At 42.6% G+C, this 21,529-nt stretch overlaps 1 protein-coding gene across 11 annotated transcripts in view; it reads left to right on the forward strand.

Moving 5' to 3' along the window:
* Positions 1 to 6,925: 6,925 nt before the first annotated feature.
* CYLD (CYLD lysine 63 deubiquitinase) overlaps positions 6,926 to 21,529 on the forward strand; it is a 70,737-nt gene continuing 56,133 nt past the window's right edge. The window contains exons 1-5 of one of the 11 annotated variants that reach the window (XM_070611874.1): positions 6,931 to 7,032; positions 7,628 to 7,707; positions 13,871 to 14,522; positions 15,791 to 16,093; positions 18,414 to 18,519. In XM_070611874.1, the coding sequence (XP_070467975.1) occupies positions 14,019 to 14,522; positions 15,791 to 16,093; positions 18,414 to 18,519 (913 nt within the window). In that variant the 5' untranslated portion in view covers positions 6,931 to 7,032; positions 7,628 to 7,707; positions 13,871 to 14,018. Of the gene's footprint in view, positions 7,110 to 7,627; positions 7,708 to 13,870; positions 14,523 to 15,790; positions 16,094 to 18,413; positions 18,533 to 21,529 lie in introns of all 11 variants that reach the window. The other 10 variants (XM_070611871.1, XM_070611879.1, XM_008528856.2 and 7 more) reach the window with 10 other exon arrangements.

Consider the following 21,529-nt stretch of genomic DNA (forward strand, 5'->3'; position numbering starts at 1 on the left):
CATCTCCCCGGGCTCCTGCGTGTGACTGTGTCTATGCGGTCTCTTTGTTGGTGGTGTGAGGTTCTGTGCAGACCGTTGCTCCCGATAGAGAAGATCAGGAGGAAGACGGAGAGGCTTCCTGTGAGGAGTAAACACAGAAGCCTATTTGCATGGCACCATCTCGGATTGTAAATTCATCTTCCTTAAATTCAGTCAGCAATCTTGTGTTAGCCAGTTATGTGAGGATAATCGGTAGATGAACAAAACAGACACGGCCCCTGGGCTCAAGGCATTTATGGTGAGGGGAGAGGGAGAGGCAGGCAGAGAACAAGTAAACTGGAAAATATATGAAATAAGGTCCACTGTGGTAAACGCTAAGAAGGAAATCAAGAGAGAGGGAGACCTTCAGATTGAGGGTTGGTCAGAGACAGGTTCTGTGAGGAGGTGACAGGTGAGCTCTCAAGGATGAGAAGGGGCTGGCTGTGTGAAGAATGACAGGGAGGGGAAGAAGCTGTGTGAGGACCGGTCACAGGAAAGAGCCTGGTGCGTGTGGTAGGCTGGATAACGGCGTCCAAAGATATCCAGGGCCTAGTCTCTGGAACCTGTGAATGTTGCCTTATATGGCAAAAGGGACTTTAAAGATGTGATTAAGTTAACGATCTTGAGATGAGGAGATTATCCTAGATTCTCTGGATAGACCCTAAATGCCACCACAAGCGTCCTTATAAGAGAGAGGCAGAGGGAGATTTGACACAGAAGAAGGTAATGTGGCCACTGGGCTGAGATGCTACCCTGAGGGCTTTGAAGGTAGAGCGAGGGGCCCATGGGCCAAGGAATGCAGCTCTAGAAGTCGGAAAAGGTGAGGACACAGGTTTTCCCCTAGAACCTCTGGACGGAGTGCAGTCGTGCTGCCACCTTGGTTCCAGCCCATTTTGGACTTCTAGCCTCCAGGACTGTAAGAGAATAAATTTGGGTCATTTTAAGCCACCAAGTTTGTGGCAATTTGTTACGGTAGCATAGCCAACAAATGCGTTTGAGGAGAGCTAAGGGGAGAGTGTTGCCAGATGGGTCTGAAGAGGTAGGTGGGGCCAGTCACGAGGGGCCTAGTTGGCCATGGCAAGAGTTTGCTCTTGATCTTAAAATAATGGCAAGCCATTGGAGAGTTCTAAGCAAGGGGGATGCAACCCAATTACATTTAAAGAAGATCTTTTTTGTCCTGAGTGGAGAAGGGACTGGAATGCATAGGGGTAGGGGTAGGGGGAGAGAAAGTAGGGAGACCACGTAGGACCACCTAGGAGCTACTGCAGGTGAGAGGCAGTTGGTGGCCTAAGGTGGCATCGGTGGAGGTGGAGAGAAAAAGACAGACTCCAGAGACAGTCTAGAGGTAGATTCCCAAGGGTTTACAAATGGATTGGATGGGACGGAGGAGGGAAAGGGAGGAACCAAGGATGACGCTTAGATTTCTGACTTGAGTAACTGGGAGACTGGAGAAGACAGGGAGGAAACTAGTTTGGAAGTGGGAGGGACTTCTGTTTAAGATTGTCAAACTTGAGACACCTAAGTGGAACTAACAAGTTATGGTGTGAGTCTGGAGCCCATGAGAAGTCACCACCGGATACAATAGCATGGGTGTCCTCAGCATCGAAAGAGGAATGGGGTCCTTGGGCTTGGAGGACATAATCCAGGGGGAGATTATGGAGAAAATAGTTCAAGAGGGCCCAGGTGAGAGGGCTGCTGAGATTCTGATATGTGAGGAACACAGGTTTCCTAACTTGGGGAAGTCCAGCAGATCCACTGAGAGCATTCTAGGCCTGTGCAGGTAGCCCGTGACCCAGGACTCTTAAGCTTAAACTTCTCTGATAGAGAGGTTTTCTGGAAGGTGTGTGTTCAGGGCCAGTGGCTTATCTGGGAGCAGACAGACCCTAGATTTGTGGCTAAGAATATATGCAGGAAAAAAGGTATCAGAGCAGAAGAATTTTTTAAAGAGCCTCATACTTTGATTACATTCACCATCATCCTAGAAGGAAAAAAAAATGTCAGTCTGAGTGTTTTCCCCCCGTAGCGTCCAAACCAGATGCTGAAATGAATACACCCCACAGAAATGTGGGAGGTGAATCGTATTCCGAGCAAGCTGAGTTGAGACTACAGCATCATTTCCTTATTGCACCAACACATCTTACCGCCTCCCTCCCCACTCAGGGGATTGGCGCAGCCCAGGGGGTGAAGCACACAGAAGTCAGGGTACACACTCTGGAATGCCCACACATGAGAGAGTGCGTGGCCTTGGGCCTGGGTGGCAGGTTACAGGTGAACAGCAAGGACATGAAGGACATCGGGGACTGGTCTGAGCATTTGGAGAATTACATGGGGAGAGACAGCAGCTGTGCAGACTGGCAATCCAAGTCTTGGGATTCCCCAAGATACCGTTTTTCTTTTTGCTCTAAATTTAACCCCAACCTATCATCGCTTCCAGAAAAATCCACAAATCCAATCCCCTAAACGTCACCCCTCCCCCATCAATTCCCCTGAAAATCCTTCCTCTCAGGAGGGCAGCAGCTCTTTTTCATTTGCAACTTCTTTCTTGGCACCTTCAGTTCCACCTCTCCCTCCTCCTCACCTGCTCTCCCCCACCCCCAGGAAGCAAGCGGCTCCTTTGGGGCCCACCCCTGCCTGGATTACTGCATCAGCATCCTGACTGATCTCCCTGCTTCTGCCCTTGACCCTTGGACTGAGCCTGTTAAAACATAAATCAGATCAGCCACTGCTCTGATCTAGGCTCTCCAGGACTTCCCATCTGGCGCACAGTGAAAGTCAAGCTTCCATGCAGGCCTGGACCACCCCTGTGTTTTCTCTGGCCTCCCCTTTGCCACTCACACCCCCATTCTCTGCAGTCTGGCCACACTGCTCCTTGGCTGTTCCTTGACAATGCCAAGCACACTGCTGCTTCCAGACCTTTGCGCCCGCCTATTGCCTCTTATGGGAACACTCTTCTCTAGATAGCGGTATGGCTGGCTTCCTCATTTCCTTCAGGTCTTTGCTCAAATGTCACCTCATTGACGGAGTCCTTCCCCAAACAATCTACTTAAAATAGCAGTCCCGACCACTCTCCTCTCCGCAGCCCTGCTTCATGTTTTCTTCTCAGCATGCACTACGTGATGTACATGTGTTTCTTCCTTCATCTAGAATGTCAGCTCCAGGAGAACAGAGGCCATGCTCACTGCAGTGTCCTCAGGGTCTCGCAGTGCCTAGGGCATGGTAGGTGCCCAAATATTTGTCGACTGAATGGTAGGTGCCCCTACTTAAAGGGGGCAGATTATAATAATGGATCATCTCTTTCCTGACACTGGTATCATCTCCTTCCTAAGGGGGGAAGGTTTCCTGGGATGTGGGGTCATTCCTAACGTATCTACTGCCCAAAATGGGATTCCAGATGTGGCGCAATGGTCCCAAGGAAGAGCATTAGACCCTTTTTCTGTGTGTGTGTGTTTTTCAAATCACATAGAAATCATTTGTCATTGATAACAGCAAATAAACAGGAGAGCATGGATTTATAGTTCAGTGGGATTAGTTTAAAGATGATTAAGGTAATCTCTTTTATCTTATCAAAAAGAGCTTTTAGGTGGCTGGAGGCAAAGCTCCCAGACAGAATGTTCAGTTGCACCTGGAATTTTCCCTCACTAAGAGATAAGCCCGCCCTGGAGACAGAGGACTCTCAACTCACCCATTGATTGATGCACTGGGCTGGACTGGAGAAAGCCCTGGTATGGTGCCCCGGCCTGCGGGGATGCTGGCCACTTAGCCCCGTGGTTTAGAGTTCACTCGGAATGTGCCCATTCTCAGGAGTGCTGGGAAAATGGTGGGAAGCATGGGAGACTGGATGACCAACTGGAAGTTGCCATTTACTGAGACGGGGAGGGCAGAAGGACAGCAGTGGGAGTGGGGAATATCAGGAATCCACTTTGGCTGTGTGCAGTGGAGGTGCTGAGTAGGCAGTAGGGTATAAAATAAACTGAATTTGGTGAGGCGGGAAGTAGGAGGGGGCCTGTGGTAGCCATTTGAGAAACGGGGGGCAGGGTCTGATTAATAACCATGACCAGTGCTACTGAGAAGGATTTGTTGAGTCCTGACTAGGTGTAAGTTGTGGGTCCCCACAGGCTCCCAGGAGGTTCCCAGCTCCTGGGGGAGAGAGCTCCATTCCATTCAATGGCTTTTGGTTGGGCTCCTGCTTCTGCAATGAGAGAACTATGCCACACGGTTTAGAATTGCAATTAGCTACCCTGCCTACAATCCTTCAAACGGTTCTCACCACTCTTGGGATCAAGACCAGCACTTGGCCGTGGCTCACAAGGCTGTGCCTGACCGGCCCTTTTGCACCCCCATTTTCTGTGCTCTGCCTCTTTCAGTTCCTTCAACGTGTCACGCATGTTCCTGTTCCCTCTGCCTGGAGTGCTCCCCCTCACCCTAGACCACCAGCCACCTTTCCTACCTCCTCTTAAAGGTGACTTCCTCAGACAGGCCTCCCTGAGTGCCCAGCCTCCCCGAGTGCCCAGCCTCCCCCTGTGTGTGCTCAGAACAGCACTCCTTCTGAGGCTAACTCTAACCTCAGTAATTAAGCAGGGGATCGGGTCATTAGTTGTTTAAGGTCTGCCTTCCTTGCCAGAGGGCAAGGGGGCATCTGTCTTATAGCTGCTGTTTCCTGGTACCTGCTCAGTAACTCAACCACCGGTCATGTGAACCCAGGGCCAGGCAGAGTGGAACAGGCTGTGGAGTGGTGGGCACACAGAGGTGAGCAGCGGGGCCTGGAAGCATCTGGAAAGCCCCTTGGAAGAGGGTGGACTTTGGCTGGGCCTTAAATGAAGGGAGGATTTGGAAGGCAGAGAGGATGTGCGTTTCACTTGGAGAATCCATTTGAAGAGCCGTGGCTTGAAATCAGGAGAATCAGGGTCTCGGCTCATCTCCTGGGTGAATGGGGACAAGTTATTTTGCCTGTCTGGCCCTTAGTCTCTGATCTGTAAAATGAGAAGCTGGCTTATCAGGGACTGCAAATAATAGCACCATGACACTGTTCCCCCATCGCACCCCCTGGCAGACATCTCTCTTCCCCGTGAGCCTGAATACAGCTTCAGAATTGTTTTCAACACAGTGTTCTAGGCAGCCATTACCAATTGATAGGAGACGGTGATTGACACAAGCCCTGTTTATCAGGCCTGGCTTAGAAGAATATCTCTTGGATGAAGTCAGGCCCTGACACTGTCTGAATCAGGGAATGCGTGACAGGAGGACTGAGCAAGGGATCTGATCACCGCTCAGCAGCACCAAACGTCATCATCAGAAAGTACAGAAAGTTGTTTTAGATCAAGGGTGGCAAATTCAAATACCTTCAGGGGTCAGTAGACAATGTAAATGAGAGAAGTGGGCCAGGAGGATAAAATAGGGAATGGTGAGGAGTGTGGCAAACCAGAGAGAGGAGAGTACTGACCTAGTCTAAAAGGATTCAAAATCTTCCTCTCCCACTCTGTTCTTCTCATTCCTCCTCCTTACTGTGTGCGTTAAGGAAAAAAAAGGTTTCAGGCTGAATTTTTCTCCTTGACAGCCGGACTGTGACCTCAGAGTCCCACTGACTTTATTGGAGAATCCAGATCCCGAAGAGACAGTGTTGCCCAAGGCCACACTGCCAGCCACGCCTGCTGATGCCCACTTTATTGCTTTCCACTGCAGTATGGTCAGGAGGCTTGGGAAATGGGATAAGGATGGACTAAGGAGGGACAAGAGCGGATTGAGGCTGAGGTTTTCAGAAGATGTCCATTTCATTCTGGGTGCTTATAGAGAGAGGTGGTCTGTTTACTACCACTGTTAGTAATCACTCGTGTCGTGTTTTACATACTCACTGGTTTAAATTCCCCAGATCTTCGGAAATGTCACTTTCCACTGGGGAAGTTTTCCCTCTCGTGATTAAACACACACACACACCCCTCTTCCTCCCTCAGTATTAATCACCTTCTCCTATAATTGGTACTTAAAATGTCAAAAGAGAAGGAATTAATTAACGGGAGTATCCAGTGCAGCAAGGCATGCTGCAAGGCTCTGGGACCGATTATAAAAAGCACTTCCTTAAATATTTTGAGCACTTTTGGGAATCAGAAACCTCCCTTCTAATTGAAAGATCCTTAACTACACCCCAAGTTCTGGCTGGTGGCCAGGGGTGCACAGCTGAACGAGGCGGTGTTTTGAAATCCCTTCTTCACCACCCCAGGGAGACCTCCCTCGGAACCGGGATGGGAAGCAACAGAGGGCCAGAAACAGCAGGGTTCCCAGGCCAGATCTGAGAAAGAGAAAGAGATTTAACACGTCTGTGCTGCTGCTGTGTGTCAGGAGCCTTACACTCGGTATTTCACAACAATCCTGTAAGATAGGTGATTCCATTATCTCCATTTTACGGATGACAAAATCGAGGCTCAGCGTGGTTCTGAGTTCTCTACGTCACGCGGTTACTAATTGGAAGCGCAAAGACTTCAAACTTAGGTCTGATTCTAAAGCTTTGCTTTTTCATGGAATCCTGAAATCCTATTCCCAGCTCGAGTCTGGACTGCTCCCCAGCCCAGCCCCAAACTCAGTCTGCGCGGGTTTGACAGCTAAGCCGAGAGCTGAGCCCGGCCCCGGAGGCGCAGCGGCGAGCAACCGAGCGCCCCGCCCCGCTCGGGCGTCGACCAATGGTACGCGGCCCCCGCAGTCGGCCGTCCAATCAGCCAGAGCTCTCCGCCCCCACCCCCGCGCCGCCTCCCCGCCCCTCCGCTTTCCCTTTGGCTCGACCGAGCTTGACCGAGCGGAAAGTCCCTTCAGTCCGCTCCGGGCCGGCAGCCATTGGAGGAAGGTCTGTCACAGGGCGGCCCAATCAGAGCGTGCGCAGGAACGCAGCTCGGGCTGCGATTGGGTGGCTCGATGGGTTGCCCCTCCGCCCACGCTCCCTCCCTCCCCGCGGGGCGGCTCGGAGGCGGGGCAGGTGGGGGCGGGCCCAGGTAGCAGGTTCGGCTGCGCGGGGAACGCGCATCGGAGGTAAGTAGTAGGGCGGAGGTTGTGGGGCGCCGGACGCGGGCTAGCGAGGCCGGGAAGGGGCGACGGCCGCCCCCGAGGTGAGCGAGCGAGCGAGCGGGCGGCGCAGCCGGCGACCGGCGGCGGCTCGGGTTCCGCGGGCGCCCCCAACCCCGGCCCTCGGAGCCTGGAGCCTGGAGCCGCGGCGCGGCCGCCGGGCCCTCAGCGCCGGCCCGTTAGCTGCGCCGGCCCCAAGGCGGCCCGGCCCGCGGGGCCCGAGCCCGCTGACGTCAGCCGGGCTTCCCCCGGGCGTCCCCACCCCCGGCCTGCCCGGAGGGCTCCCGAGTCGGGGAGCGGGGGCGCCGCCGCCGGACCTGCGCGCAAGAGGGACGCAGAAGAGAGCCCTGTCTCTCCTCGGCCCCCTACAGCTGGGGAAACTGAGGCACGGGCCGCTGGCCGGCCGCCGACGGCCCGGGATGGCGTCAAGAGCCGCGGCCGCAGTGTGTCACCTCGGTGCCGGGGGCGCATCGACCGGGCGGTTTGGGGTGTTGGCGGCTCCGGTCCAGGAAGAGCTCGGGGCTCTGGCCGCGTTAATGGCGCGTTCTGCTTTTTCTTTCAGTTTCCCCTTCCCGGGGTGAGGATGGCTTTACGCGACAGCCGGGAGTCCTTTAGTTGAAAGGTGCTCTCTGTTCACATAAGGTACTCTTTCTTTTCCTTCTTGTTTTCTTTATTGCCATATTAACGATCTGTGGGGAGATCGCGAAGTCTGGGCGGAAGACAGTGTTTCTGAGTTTGGTTCTGCGCTGGGTCAGCCGCCCGGTTCTTCGTGTTCTTGGCGTCTTTTCTGTTCCACGCCGCGCATTTACAGGTTTCAGGATGGTGGTCACCTTCCAGCCGCCCAGCCCTCCAGCCTCGGCCCCGTCGCTCCTGCCCCTTGCTCTCCCCGGTCTCCCGGAAAAGTTGGATCCTTAGCTGGGCTGAGGAGCGTTCCCTGCGTTGCTTTTATTCCGGCTAATAGGGATCTTAATAAGATTGTTCCCTCTGCAGTCATTGGCTCCCAGAGGAAAAATCCAGGCCTTGAGAGAGGGTGTTCATTCAAATGTTGCTTTTCTGCACACCCCCTCACGCCCCGAGTGCATTGAATGGCCCTAAGAATTTAGCCTGCCAGTTCCCAACGGGGAGTGGGTGGGTTTGAACTAGAACAGTATTAGGAGAAAATGATTTGCTGGAAATTCTTGTTAAAGTTCATGTGCTGTGAATGTTGATAACACCCAGAACGTTCTCTGATGTTCTGCTGCAGAATTATACAGTATCCATGCGAAGAAGGCTTCCTTTGGATGGTTACTTTTGTGAAGAGCTGATAAGACCAGGGCACTTGTTATATAAAACAGCAGACGTTCAGCAGCAATGATTTCTTGTTGGCATGCCCGACGGAGCTGTGATTTTGTTTGATTTAAGGACGTCTTTAACACAAGAAGAGAAACAGGAGTAATCATCATATTCATCAAACTATTAGTATTTCGTTCCTGATTTTCACACTGTGTTCTTAACTTTGTTGAGGTATTTTCATTGGTTGTACAGAATTTATAGGCATCAGACATGGTTTGAGGATCTAGGGAGCCAGTTTCAAATGAATCTCAAATTGTTTTCATAATTGTGAAGTTTTCCTTATTTGTTTCTTCTTATATATGTAACGATGAAGTGGTGTAGAAATTGACCATGATTTATTTCATCCAGAGAATTAGAATTAGTATTTATCCAGAGAATTAGGTAAAAAATCATTAAGTACTGTCAACTTCTGAGTCTTTTTCTTTTCTCTTTTTCTCCTTTTAACTTGCAAGAAGCTTTTGGTCACTTAAACAGTTGGGATAGGAAATGAAATTATGGCTTTCACTGTTGTCACCTGAGTTCAGCAAGTCATTCATTGGTTTCTCCTGAACTGATGGCCTACCATATTGTCAGGCACCGGTGTGGGCGCTGGAAACAAAGATTAAGGCCTTGGGGAATTCACAGTTTGGAAGTGTAGTGGCCAGGTTTAGCTTTATCGAGACAGCAGTGTTCATAATTTTCTTCTGACATGAATATGCAGATACGGGAGCAGATTTTTTTTTTTAACCTCATACATCCCACTTGTTTCAGGGACTGAATACTCATGTACTTGGGTCACAAGTTAATCTATGAGGAAAATTAAAACTGTCTCTTTTCTGGTCATGGATTCTCTGTATTTCTATTCTTCAGCTTTTTAGGAATATGACAAATTGCTTTTTTAGTAAGAGATATTCTTTCTTAAAATGGTAATTGTGCCAGCTCTCTAGAAGCGTTGGGAAAAAGTCCCCGTGTGTCTTCTTTCTTTGGTATTCACACTGACCTTCCTACCTCTTTGACATTTATAATTAGGGGCAGTATTTTAGTATTGTCATTTTTATTCTGAGTTAGATAGCCTCCTTTGATTTTTAGAACAAGTCAGATTATCTCAGGAGATGCAAAACATTTTTGAATTAGATCTTTGTTTTCTGTATTGAAGTTCTTTGAACAGTATCTTGAGAATCAAAATGGCATTTATCTTCTAGATAGTTAACTGTTGTCAATTTTATGTATCTAATACTGTTCCATTGTACTGTAATCTTTTAGAACATAATTCTGACCTTTAATATTTTTGTATCAAACTTATTTCTTGATCGTCTTCTTTTCTTTGCACTGGCAGGAAACTGGTATTTGTTCCTTCAACACTCATCTTGGTTTAATGACTTTATTTTAATACAATTAAATTCTCCTTTACTCATAATCCAGACCATCAACAAGCTCAGATAACCAGATATATTTTCAAATCTATGTGACCCTGAACTGTTCCCTCATCTCTAATGTGCTCAAAAGAAAGGCCTTCTGTTCAATATGGTTTTAGGGTTAAATATGTTATTGTATTCCCACTCTTTGGTAATCTTCATTTAGTACTTATAATAATTATCAGGATATTCATAACCAGTCAATCTTCCAACCTAAAATAAGTAGGATGGTATTTAGTTGAATCATAAAGTGAAGTATATTATTAGAGGCAATTTTTAAACAATGACCTGAAAAGTAGTAAGAGAACACAAATGAGGGCAGCCATCGTATCTTAAATCTTCTGTATTTTTCAGTGTCTTACGCTGTGCTGAGTGCATAAAAATGCTAAACAAAATGATAAACCTTCTTGATTGATAAAGAACTCATTGACAGTTGATATAAATCTTTCCCATGTAGTCTGCAGTCAGTTTTTACTGCTTGGGGCTCTTAAGACTTAGTTTACCTGTTGTGTCTATCCCAGTGAAAGAAGAATGTTGGCATTATATTCATTTCTGCTGTGGGAGGAAAGTCTCTTTATTCTGCTGTATCGTCAGTATATTGAAATATTAGTGATCATTAAATTTAATGTCTTGTATACGTCTAGTAGAGCCATGAAGTTCCCCATTCAGCTTTCTCTGTCAGTTGCAATGAAGAGCATCAGTTGTTAATATGGTAGTTCCAAACCTATTCTTTCTAAGAGAAGAAAGACCACATCCTTTTTATTTTTGGACAATGCTTTTTAAATATTTTATAACTCTTGCTCTGGCTGTTGTAGTTGTCTCACGTGATCCATCCTGTTATTGAGTTTAAGCTCTCTCCCTCTTGTGCTATTGCGGGTTAGAAAAAGGTTACTGCTCCTTGTAGAGTTCACTTTAAAATACGGTTTTTGATAACTATTGTTAAATTGCTCTCTATCTTTTTATAAACCAAAGTAGTTAGATCAGATTTTGTTGTGGACTCTCTCTTGGATGACTTGCAAAAAGCACTTTGGTAGTCCAATTCATTTAAAATACAGTGACCTAATGCATGACACAGAGTAATTTGGTTTTGTCTTGGTAATATTTCATTAGCACTGGTTGTTCTTATTGTAAGTTGTGACGTGAATTGTTAAGCTGGAGAACCAATAGAGTAGGAGTTCTTGGCATATAATAATTATTAAGATGTAAGGAAGTTATTAATTTTAACATTTGAAGGTATAATTTTTAGGAATTAAAAAATTTTTTATTTTCAAAATAGAATTGCCATACTTTAAAAACAATTTTTGGCCAAAAATATTTAAATAAATTTTAAAGAGAACAAAACATCAACTCAATTTTTTAGAAGCTGCTTTTTGACCATCTCAACCTGCCGGGAGCAACCAAAGGAATGTCTATGCCGTAAAGTCTGTGTGCTTACTCCCCAAAGACCTGTTCAGAATTTATGGATTCCTCTTTTTGTTGTTAGTTATTGTTATTGTTGTTTTGTTTGTTTTTCTAAACACTCAAACGTGTTGTCATCACCTGGCTTCTCAGAACTGGTTAGAAGCAGTCGGTTGGAAGGCCGCAAGGTCATAAAAGGAGTCAGATGCACACTGCAGGGAACTGCGAAAATGGCTGAGTGCAGGGGAAACTACGGGTGGAAAACCTACAGAAAGCAGACACCAGAACTCAGAAAGCACAACGGAAAGCCTTTTAACCAAGTACCAAACACCTTTACATACTGAGAGTCATACATAATAATTTATATCTATATGGATAATTCAGTGATCAAGAAAAAAATGAAGCTATTTCCTTGTTGAAAGATGTTGACATTTAGAAAGAATTTTATTCAGAAATAGCAGACAGTTCATTTTGGTATTTTAAAGAGAGAGAGCCAAATTGAGGGTTTGGGTCTGTTTGGGTAGCCCTCATAAGGGGTTTTGCTTATATGGTACCAAGATAGAGGTTTCCACAGGTGTCTTGTGTAAGTGGCAAATATAAATTGATCCTATTCCTGCCGAAGTAGACAGTGCCCTCAAGTGGAATTAAGACAAACATATTATAAAAAACGAAAAAAAAAAACCCAGAGAACCACTTTATGCTAGCTCTGCCCCTGCCCTCGCTAAATGGTGCTGGTGCGCAGATATTTCAGTAAGGGTCGTGCGAAGGGGTGCCAGACTCTTTACCCTGTCTTTGGTGATCTCCATGTCTCAGTTTGGCTTGTCGAGGGACGGACTTTTAAAAACTGCGCCTTTACAGGGTACCTCATTATCAAGCAGCGCATTCTAAAAGAAATGCTGTTCTCTGTATAGGTTTGCCAGATTATTTAATTATTAATTTAAATGGTTAAACTGAAAATTTGGTTCTTTAGTTTTAGAAGTAATTGTTTTTTAATTCCAAGAATAAGATAGATAAATATGATAGTGCGATCAACTGCTGCTGTTACCCAGAATAATGGAAATGGATACCTCTGCCTCCAAGAAGGATGGAATAAGTACCCTATTTTGAAACCAGATAGCCACAGTTCGGTGGCTGTTGCATAGGAACTCTTGTTTTCAGTGAGATAATTAATTAATGAATTTTAAAGTCTTAATTTGAATTAATGAAATTGTATAGTGTTTTTCCTTAAAGATTGGCACCTGAGCTGACAATTGTTGCCAATCTTCTTCTTTTCTTTCTTTCTGCTTTTTCTCCCCAAATCCCCCCAGTACATAGTTGTATATTTTAGTTGTGGATCCTTCTAGTTGTGGCATGTAGGACGCCGCCTCAGCATGGCCTAAGGAGTGGTGCCACGTCCTTGCCCGGGATCCAAATCGGTGAAACCTTGGGCTGCTGAAGTGGAGCTCGTGAACTTAACCACTCGGCACCGGGCCGGCCCCTGAAATTGTATAGTTTTTAACCATCAATTAAAGTAGGGTTGAGAAGGCTATTTTAATTGTGAAAGATTAGTATTCTTGTAAAAATTTTAAATAAAAATTTGAAACTGAAAAAGAAATCATCTTTTGTACATTCCTTTCTAGTATACATGGTTAAAATTGTGGTATGAAAACATTTTGTTCCATACTATACTGCAATTCTATTTCCTTGTTACATAGTGTGAGTTTTGATGGCTACAAAATTGATATTTAAAGATATCTTTAGTATAATCAGATTTCCAATATCTGATATTTATGATTGTAAGAATTTTTTTTTTTTAAAAGATTGGCGCCTGAGCTAACAACTGTTGCCAAGCTTCTTTTTTTTTCCTGCTTTTTCTCCCCAAATCCTCCCAGTACATAGTTGTATATTTTAGTTGTGGGTCCTTCTAGTTGTGGCATGTGGGACACTGCCTCAGCGTGGCCTGACGAGCGGTGCCATGTCTGCGCCCAGGATCTGGGCCACGGAAACCCTGGGCCGCCGAATCAGAGCACGCGAACTTAACCATTCGGCCATGGGGCCGGCTTCTGATTCTGAGAAATTAAATGATAGCTATGATTGATGTGATTAACATTTGCCTATCTTAAGGAAAAAATGTATAAGATTAAGGAAATGAAACTGAGTCAGAGATAAAATGTTCCATTTTCAAAATATGGCGCACAGATAAATGAATTGTGGTTAACGTTTCAGAATGTGATTTTATGATATTATTGATAAAGATGTTTAACATAATAATTATAAGTTTTTACTTAAACTGCATGTACAGAAACAATAGCCTTTTTGATGTATGTGTGTTTTGCCCAAACACAGCAGCTTATCCATTTAAGTTAGACAAGGATCTATTACAAATGCTACTGTTTAAGGTTTAAAAATGTCAGAATATGTATATAAGGTTATGTTTTACTAGAATTTGACTTTATAAATTTTGGTGCCTTGGGAACAAACATTAGTGTATTGTCTTTGAAGATACTTTACAATTGGATCTCCTTAACTGAACATGCAAAATTATAGTAGATACAAGTAATATTTATCTTTTAACCTTTTTAGATATTTTTGGAAGTATTTCATTTGTGTGTTTTTGCTAGTCGAATGAGATTTTCGAAAGTCTTTAACCTTAATTGTAGCTCATGAATGAAGTGTAAAGTTTCTGTTTGCTTGTCCTCCAGGCGTTTTGATTTGCTGGTTTTTTACAGCATGGACACCAAATTGCTAAAAACTTGCTTTGGAACTGCCAGTGAATTTGTCTTTTGCGGTTTTACTACAAACTTAGTAGTTCCCTTTTTTTTGAGTTAATATTTTGGAGTTAATATCACAATGAGTTCGGGTTTATGGAGCCAAGAAAAAGTTACGTCACCCTACTGGGAAGAGCGGAGTTTTTATTTGCTTCTTCAAGAATGCAGTGTTACAGACAAACAAACACAAAAGCTCCTTAAAGTACCCAAGGGGAGTATAGGACAGTATATCCAAGATCGTTCTGTGGGACATTCGAGGATTCCTTCTGCAAAAGCCAAGAAAAATCAGATCGGATTAAAAATTCTAGAGCAGCCACATGCAGTTCTCTTTGTTGATGAAAAGGATGTTGTAGAAATAAATGAAAAATTCACAGAGTTGCTTTTGGCAATTACCAATTGTGAAGAGAGGTTCAGCCTGTTTAAAAACAGAAACAGACTAAGTAAAGGCCTCCAAATAGATGTGGGCTGCCCTGTGAAAGTGCAGCTGAGATCTGGGGAAGAAAAGTTTCCTGGAGTTGTGCGCTTCAGAGGACCCTTATTAGCAGAGAGGACAATATCGGGAATATTCTTTGGAGTAGAATTACTGGTAAGTTCGATAAACCATTTTAGTGAGCTGTGTGTCTTTGTGTTTGTGTGTATTTGTATCTGCACATTTTTTCCCCTTTTAAATACAAAATAAATTTTCCCAGAAATCGTCTGTAAGTTTTATAATATTCATCATCCTTAGGATTTACTTTCTAATGATAAATTGAGATGATCCAAAGATGACGCATTGAAATCTTTTGAAAAACTACCCACCACAGTAGGAAGTACAAATAGATCACGTAATTATTGAAGACTTTCGTGTCTTAGAAATTTTAACATTGTCTATGTTAAAAATGAACTCTACCTATTGTAAACTAATTAATCACTTCACAAAATTGCTAATTGTCTTGTGACATTATCATCTGCATGTTTCTCAGTTTTTCTTAATGTGTGCTATTGGGTAATACAATTTGGATGTAAGATTTTTTTTTAATGAGTAGCATCAATTTTGACTTGCTTTTAGTTGTCCCTGATAATATATGTGAAAATCATCTTAGAATTTATTCCTACTGAAAAGAGAACCAAGAACTCTGTGATACGTTTCCAAAATTAATATTAATTCTCAAGAACTTAAATGTCAGTTACATTTTGACGTTCTTGCAAATAGAATGTCATGCCTTGTTTGCATCTTGGTTTAAATTTAAAGCAATAATTGTAAAACAAGTGGAGATTTGAATCCCAGCGAGTCCCTTTACTAGCTGGGTTGCCAGGTTAGTTAACCAAGCTGCTTCTCTAAATCTGCTTCCTCATCTGTAAGATAGTGATACTAGTACACGGCTTGCAGTGTTTTTGTGATCCATTGATTCAGGTTCAGCACGGTGGCTGGCTCAGAGAAAGTGCTTACCAAATGGAGCTATCATTACTGTCTTTTAAAGTAAAGTTTTCTTTTTATGACAGAATTACTGTTAAAACACAAATTAGAATCCAGCCCAGCTCTCTCACAGTGGAATTATATTTGAAATTATCAAGTAATTTTACTTCAACATCAGATACAACTTCTTCCTTATTTTTTAAACACCCTAAATCCAAAAGCAACTGCTAATAATTATATTTCTTGTGTGTCATTTAGAATTTTTCCAGTGATTTCCCTGAAATTCCCTGAGTAGATATTTTATCTTATGGATCATCTTTATCTGTCTGTCTGTCTTATCTATCAATTGATATTTCTCTCTCTCTTCCTCTCTCTCTCTCTCTGTCTCTCTCTCTCTCTGTCTCTTTCTCTTTCTCTCTCTCCCTTTCCCCTCCCTCTCTCTCTCATTTGAAAACTAGGACGAAGGTCGTGGCCAAGGTTTCACTGATGGGGTGTATCAAGGAAAGCAGCTTTTTCAGTGTGATGAAGATTGTGGAGTATTTGTTGCGTTGGACAAGCTGGAAATCATAGAAGATGATGACAATGGATTGGAAAGTGACTATGCAGGTCCAGTGGACACAATGCAGGTTGAACTCCCCCCTCTGGAAATAAACTCCAGAGTCTCTTTGAAGCTTGGAGAAACTATAGAATCTGGAACAGTTATATTTTGTGATGTTTTGCCGGGAAAAGAAAGCTTAGGATATTTTGTTGGTGTGGACATGGTAAGAAACTTTTGTATTATATTATCTTTGTGACTATATCTCTTAGTTTTATGGCCAATTTAGATACAAATTAAACACTTTGAATATTTAAAATGGACTAATTTGGAGTATGTAAAGAATATGTTCTAATTTATCTTTAGTGAAGGAACACTGCTACGGGACAAGAGTCTAGATGTAGAATTACATTTCTTCTTTTTTCCAGTTTGAATAAACTGGAATAATGTTTTCAGTCTTTAAATTTGCTGTGTGATAGCTGACCAGTAGACAGAAAAAAACCCACCCAAATACATTACATGATGTCTTATTTTTCTTTATTTTGAAAGGCTTTTTTCTTTTTTTGGTAATCTGTGTTTCTCTTTTTGTAATATTTTGCAAAATTTTATTGACTGATCTGATTTTAATGAGTAGTGTAAAAATCATATGCAGAAAATACCTGAGCAGAGGAAAAGCACATTGCTTTACAGGAAAAGACAATTTGAATATTTTCTTAGGATGTAACTCACTCAAAAATATATTTTTTTTACTGTGGTAAATTATATGTAACATAAAATTTGTCATTTTAACCATTTTTAAGTTTACAGTTCAGTGACATGACGTACATTCACATTATTCTGCAACCATTACCCATCCATCTCCAGAACTTTCTCCTCATACCAAACTGAAGCTCTGTCCCCATTAAACCCTAGCTCCCCATTATTCCTCCCTCAGCCGGCAGTCTGCTGGAACCAGTATTCTGCTTCTTGTCTCTGGGAATTTCCCTATTCTAGGTATCTCATATAAGTGGAATCATCCAATATTTGTTCTTTTGTGTCACTCATTTTTAATGTTACCTTATAATCATATTTGTTAATAATGGATACATTCCTATATGGCATGTTGAATGATACCTGTGGAGTTAAGAGAAGGAGAAGGAAAAAACTGAGAACATTATAGATTATAATTATAGATTGGAAATATGGACAAGAACTTGTTAGATATAAAGAAGGAGATTCACACAGAATTATTAAACACTACAATGAGTTAGGAGAGGATGTGAGTAATAGACTCTTGTCCTCACGATGTTTTCAGTGAGTACTCACATCATTTTAGTACATTTAGTTTTATCTATTCAGTTATACTTTTTGACAGGGTCTGAACGTTCTAGCATAAGTTTCTGTTATCCTGTGCTTGGAAATTCTATTTGATACCCATTAGTTAGACAAACATCGCTATGTTGTTCAGACAAACATCTACCATGTGAAAAGTTAGAGCCAGAGTAAAACATGTGAGTCCCTCAGGATAGCGAACAATAGAGCACACCTTGAAACCACTCTTCTTTAAATATTCAGTATTTGTTTAGAGGAGAGATTGTGGGCTGGTAGAGGGATTGGAGAAAGAGGACCACTAGCCATTGGGGTTAGTTTCCCCTTGCCGCAGGTCGTTTGGGCCCTAAACTTGGTTAAAGCCAGGTGGGCCTTCCCTTCCTAAGCTGATAGACTGGGGATCATGTTGTTTACTGGGGCAGGCTGCCTAGAGGTTTGCCCCAGCAGCCCCTTCCATGCCTCTGTCTGTCTGCCAGCTAGCTTGTGCAAGTATTCATTCCAAACCTTTCTACTGTACTCCTGGAAAGGAATGTTCTGGCAAATGCAATATTCTTCATCTTCTCTTTCCAAAGACATTTAGCATGTTGTACTTGGTGGTGCTTAGGGCAGTTGTCTGACTGTCACATCTCTTAATCTTGCTCCAAGAAAAGCACTGTGCTAGTTGGTGCTACATTGGAATATAAGATAGTTAAATATAAAAATCTCCATTTTGGAGGGAATTCTTACAGACCCATAAAATGACGAACAATTAAAAAATGGACTTTCCAAGTATAGAAAGGCGTACAGGAATTCAAATTGAAGATTTAAGAGCTCGGGGAATATAAAGGAATGATTAGAGCAAGCTAGGGTTAATTAGGGGCAGGTTTCTGGGTGAAATAATGTATTATTAATAAATCTTCCCATGCAGATGGATGTTATTATATAGACTGATATTTGTTGTCCAGTAAAGTATGACAAATACTTTTGACTCCTTGCTCATCTGTGGGTTTACTGTAGTTGGTTATTCTTGGATCTCATTTTTCCAAAAACAAAAACAAAAACAGAGATGAATAAACATAAACAAAACCCCTTATTACTGTGGCAATTATTCCTGATATATTCTTTTTTTCTTTTAGGAAAAATGGTTAAAATTTACCAATGTAAATGTTTTGGAGGATCCTTTTATGGAAAATACAGACTTTTATATTTATGCTTTATTGGAGAGGGTTTTAAAGTTTATTCTATTGCTTAACTTGTAGGATAACCCTATTGGCAACTGGGATGGAAGGTTTGATGGCGTGCAGCTTTGTAGTTTTGCAAGTGTTGAAAGTACAATTCTCTTGCATATCAATGATATCATCCCAGGTATGTTTTCTTTGTGTTTTATATATTAATAAGGCAGAGTTTCTAGGATGTGTTTTGTTATGAGGGTGTAAATATAAGCTTCAAATTGCGTTTTTGGAACTTTTCTATTATGGAAATGTTATTAAATAGAATATCCTTTCTTACCCCCAAATGAAAACAATACTTAAAGATTTTTATTTCCAAAAGTATGTGAGTATGGGTTAGTATTTATACCTTTTCATTCACTTTTTCATCACCTGTCCATTCTAAGTGGGGAAAAACCCCTTTCTGATAATTCGAAGGGTCAAACAATGTGATGAGCTGCCCCCTGTGTGAGTGAAAGCCTGGTGGGGACTGGGAGCCCTTAAGCAGACGCTGGTCGGTCAGTAGAATCTAATGCACTGTGGGCAGGATTCTTGCTGGATGCCCTACGAGATCCCTTCCAGTTTCGAGACAGTGTAATTCATCAGCCTTCATGACTCTAGTCAGAAACAGATCATTTCAACTTTACATCTTAAAACAAGTCAGAAGCAACCTTTTGTTTTACCTCAAACAAGAGCACCTATTGGCTGCTGTCAACTAATGAAGAAATTCCTATTGGTAGCCACATCAACAGTACCTTCCCCCTGCTCTCAGTAGAATTCTAATTATAGGCTAGTCAATTAATATTATGTTAGTCATAAAACTAACAGAGGCAACCAGAGGTGGTGATTCGTATTAAGCATTATACAATTATGAGTAAATGTCAGAAAGCTTGCATTCAGTAGCCACAAATATATGAATCCTTGAATTAGATAACATCTACTTTTTTACATTCTTGACAGACTTATTAGGAATGTCTTAATTATCCCCATCTTGCTGATAAGAAACTGGGGCTTAGATAGGGCTAAGATTGCCTAGGATCAAGTAAGTGGTGGAGCCAGAATTCAGATGCAGACCTGTCTGATTATCAAGCTCTGCTCTTTTCAGTACCTCCTCACCCCACATCCCGTGTGTGTACATAGGTTGTGAAGACCTGCATAGAAAAACATCCTTCTCAGCCTCGCATGTATACTTGGGAATATTGTTTCCATGGAGATGTATTTTGTCTCTAATTCTATAAAAGCTGAATTTTACTATAGCAGGGATCACAGCTGAACAGAATGATTTTTTTCTTCCAGTGTTTTTCCGTTATTGCTAATTTTGACACAACACTTTTCGGTTCCCCACAGGTCGTTTCAGATCCTCAGTTTCTTTTTTTTGTAAAAATAAAGAGGCTAATACTAGATGATCCTTAAGGTTTCTTCTAGCTTGCACTGTTTGCTCTTCCTGTTTTCCTGTTGGCTTGGCAAGTAAGAAATGCTTGTTTTGCTGAGTTAGTAAATGCTTTCTACTTTAGCTTGTAGCTTTACAGAAAGAGTACATTAATTTAATTGGAGGCATGGGATCAAATTACTTAGACTTTGTAAAAGTCTAACATACTTTGCTTTTCTTGATTTCTTTAAAATGAGTTTTTAATTTCTTGCAAATTGGATTCATAAGTATTTCTTTGCTTCCTTTTGGGAACTAATGGTTTACATTTAGGGGAAAGCATATCTGTGCTTGATGTTTTATCTAGTAATATTTAGTTTACCTTTTCATGCTTGTTTTTGGAAAAACACAATTTATGATTTTATGTATCAGAATACTTTTTGGTGTTATAACAAATGCTTATTGTTTAAAAAGCAGCTTTCGAAAAGGTTGTTCCTTCATTCAAGTATTATAAAGCCCTTACTTAGGCTTCTTTTGGGTGTTGAGGATGTATATGGTAGAAAGCAAAGTAGATAAAAATTCTCCCCGCATCGAGCTTTCATTCTAGTGAGCGGAGGCAGCCAATAAATAGGTAAAATATATGGTCAATTAGATGGTGGTTGATGGAGAATGATAAACAAGGTAAGGGGGAAAACGGGGTGCTGGTTTGGGGGATGGGATTTCCTGTTTTCTCTTGTGTAGTCCCAGTGAGCCTCTCATGTGGTGGCATTTGAACTCCTGAGAGGAAGGAGATTTGAGAGTGAACCATGTGGATTCCGAGGGAAGGCCTGAGGCTGCACCTAGCTTGGCTAGTTTGAGAAGTAGCAAGGGATTCCTTGTGGCTGGAGCAGGTCGAGCGAGGGACAGGTAGTGGGAGCTGGACCAGGCAGGGCCAAGGGGGCTGGTGTATGGATTCCTGGCTTTTGCTCTGCGGGAGATGGGGAGCTAGAGGTGGGTTGCGAGCTAAGGACGTGTTACCTTAATTGACGTTTGAAAATGATCCCTCGGGCTGTATGTCAGAGGGCAGGAGCCGGGAGACCAGGGAGGAGGCTGTTGCAGTTATCCGTGCGCTAGATGATGTGGCTTGATGGGGGGTGTCTAATATGTTGTTTAGGTTAACCTGTTTTTAAACCTGATGTAAATAGAATCATACTGACTGTCTTCTCTAATTACTTGCATCGTTTACTTAAAATGTATTTTGAGATTCTTTCCTGTGGATGAAGGTATTAATGGTTTATTCACCCTCTCTGCTTCATACTATATTTCATTGTGTGAATATCTCACGATTTAATAGCCCATTGTATTGTTAATGGGCATTTGGGTTTTGGGTTATTTCCATAATCGTCTTCAACACTGGTGCTGATTAAATTTTTTGCCAATATGATGCCTGAGAAATGGTGTCTCAAGGTGGTTTTAATTTGTAGTTCCCTGATTAAAAGTAGGATTGAATAACTTTTCATATGTTTATGGAACATTTGCGTCTTCTATTGAATAGCCGTTTGTGTCTTTCTCATTTTCCTGTTTATTGATTCATGAGTTCTCTATTTTAAAATTTCAATAAAATATTTTTCAACATTTTATTATGAAAAGTTGAAAGAATTTTGTACTCAATATTCCTATTTCTACCACCTAGTACAATAAACATTTAATTGTACTTTATCATATATCTATCCATCCGTTATCCTTGCACTAATCCATCTTGTTTTTTTATGCATTTCAAAGTAAGTTACAGGCATCAGTACACTTCCTCCTAAATACTTCA

Source organism: Equus przewalskii, chromosome 3 (assembly GCF_037783145.1).
Source record: "Equus przewalskii isolate Varuska chromosome 3, EquPr2, whole genome shotgun sequence".
Classification (NCBI taxonomy): domain Eukaryota; kingdom Metazoa; phylum Chordata; class Mammalia; order Perissodactyla; family Equidae; genus Equus; species Equus przewalskii.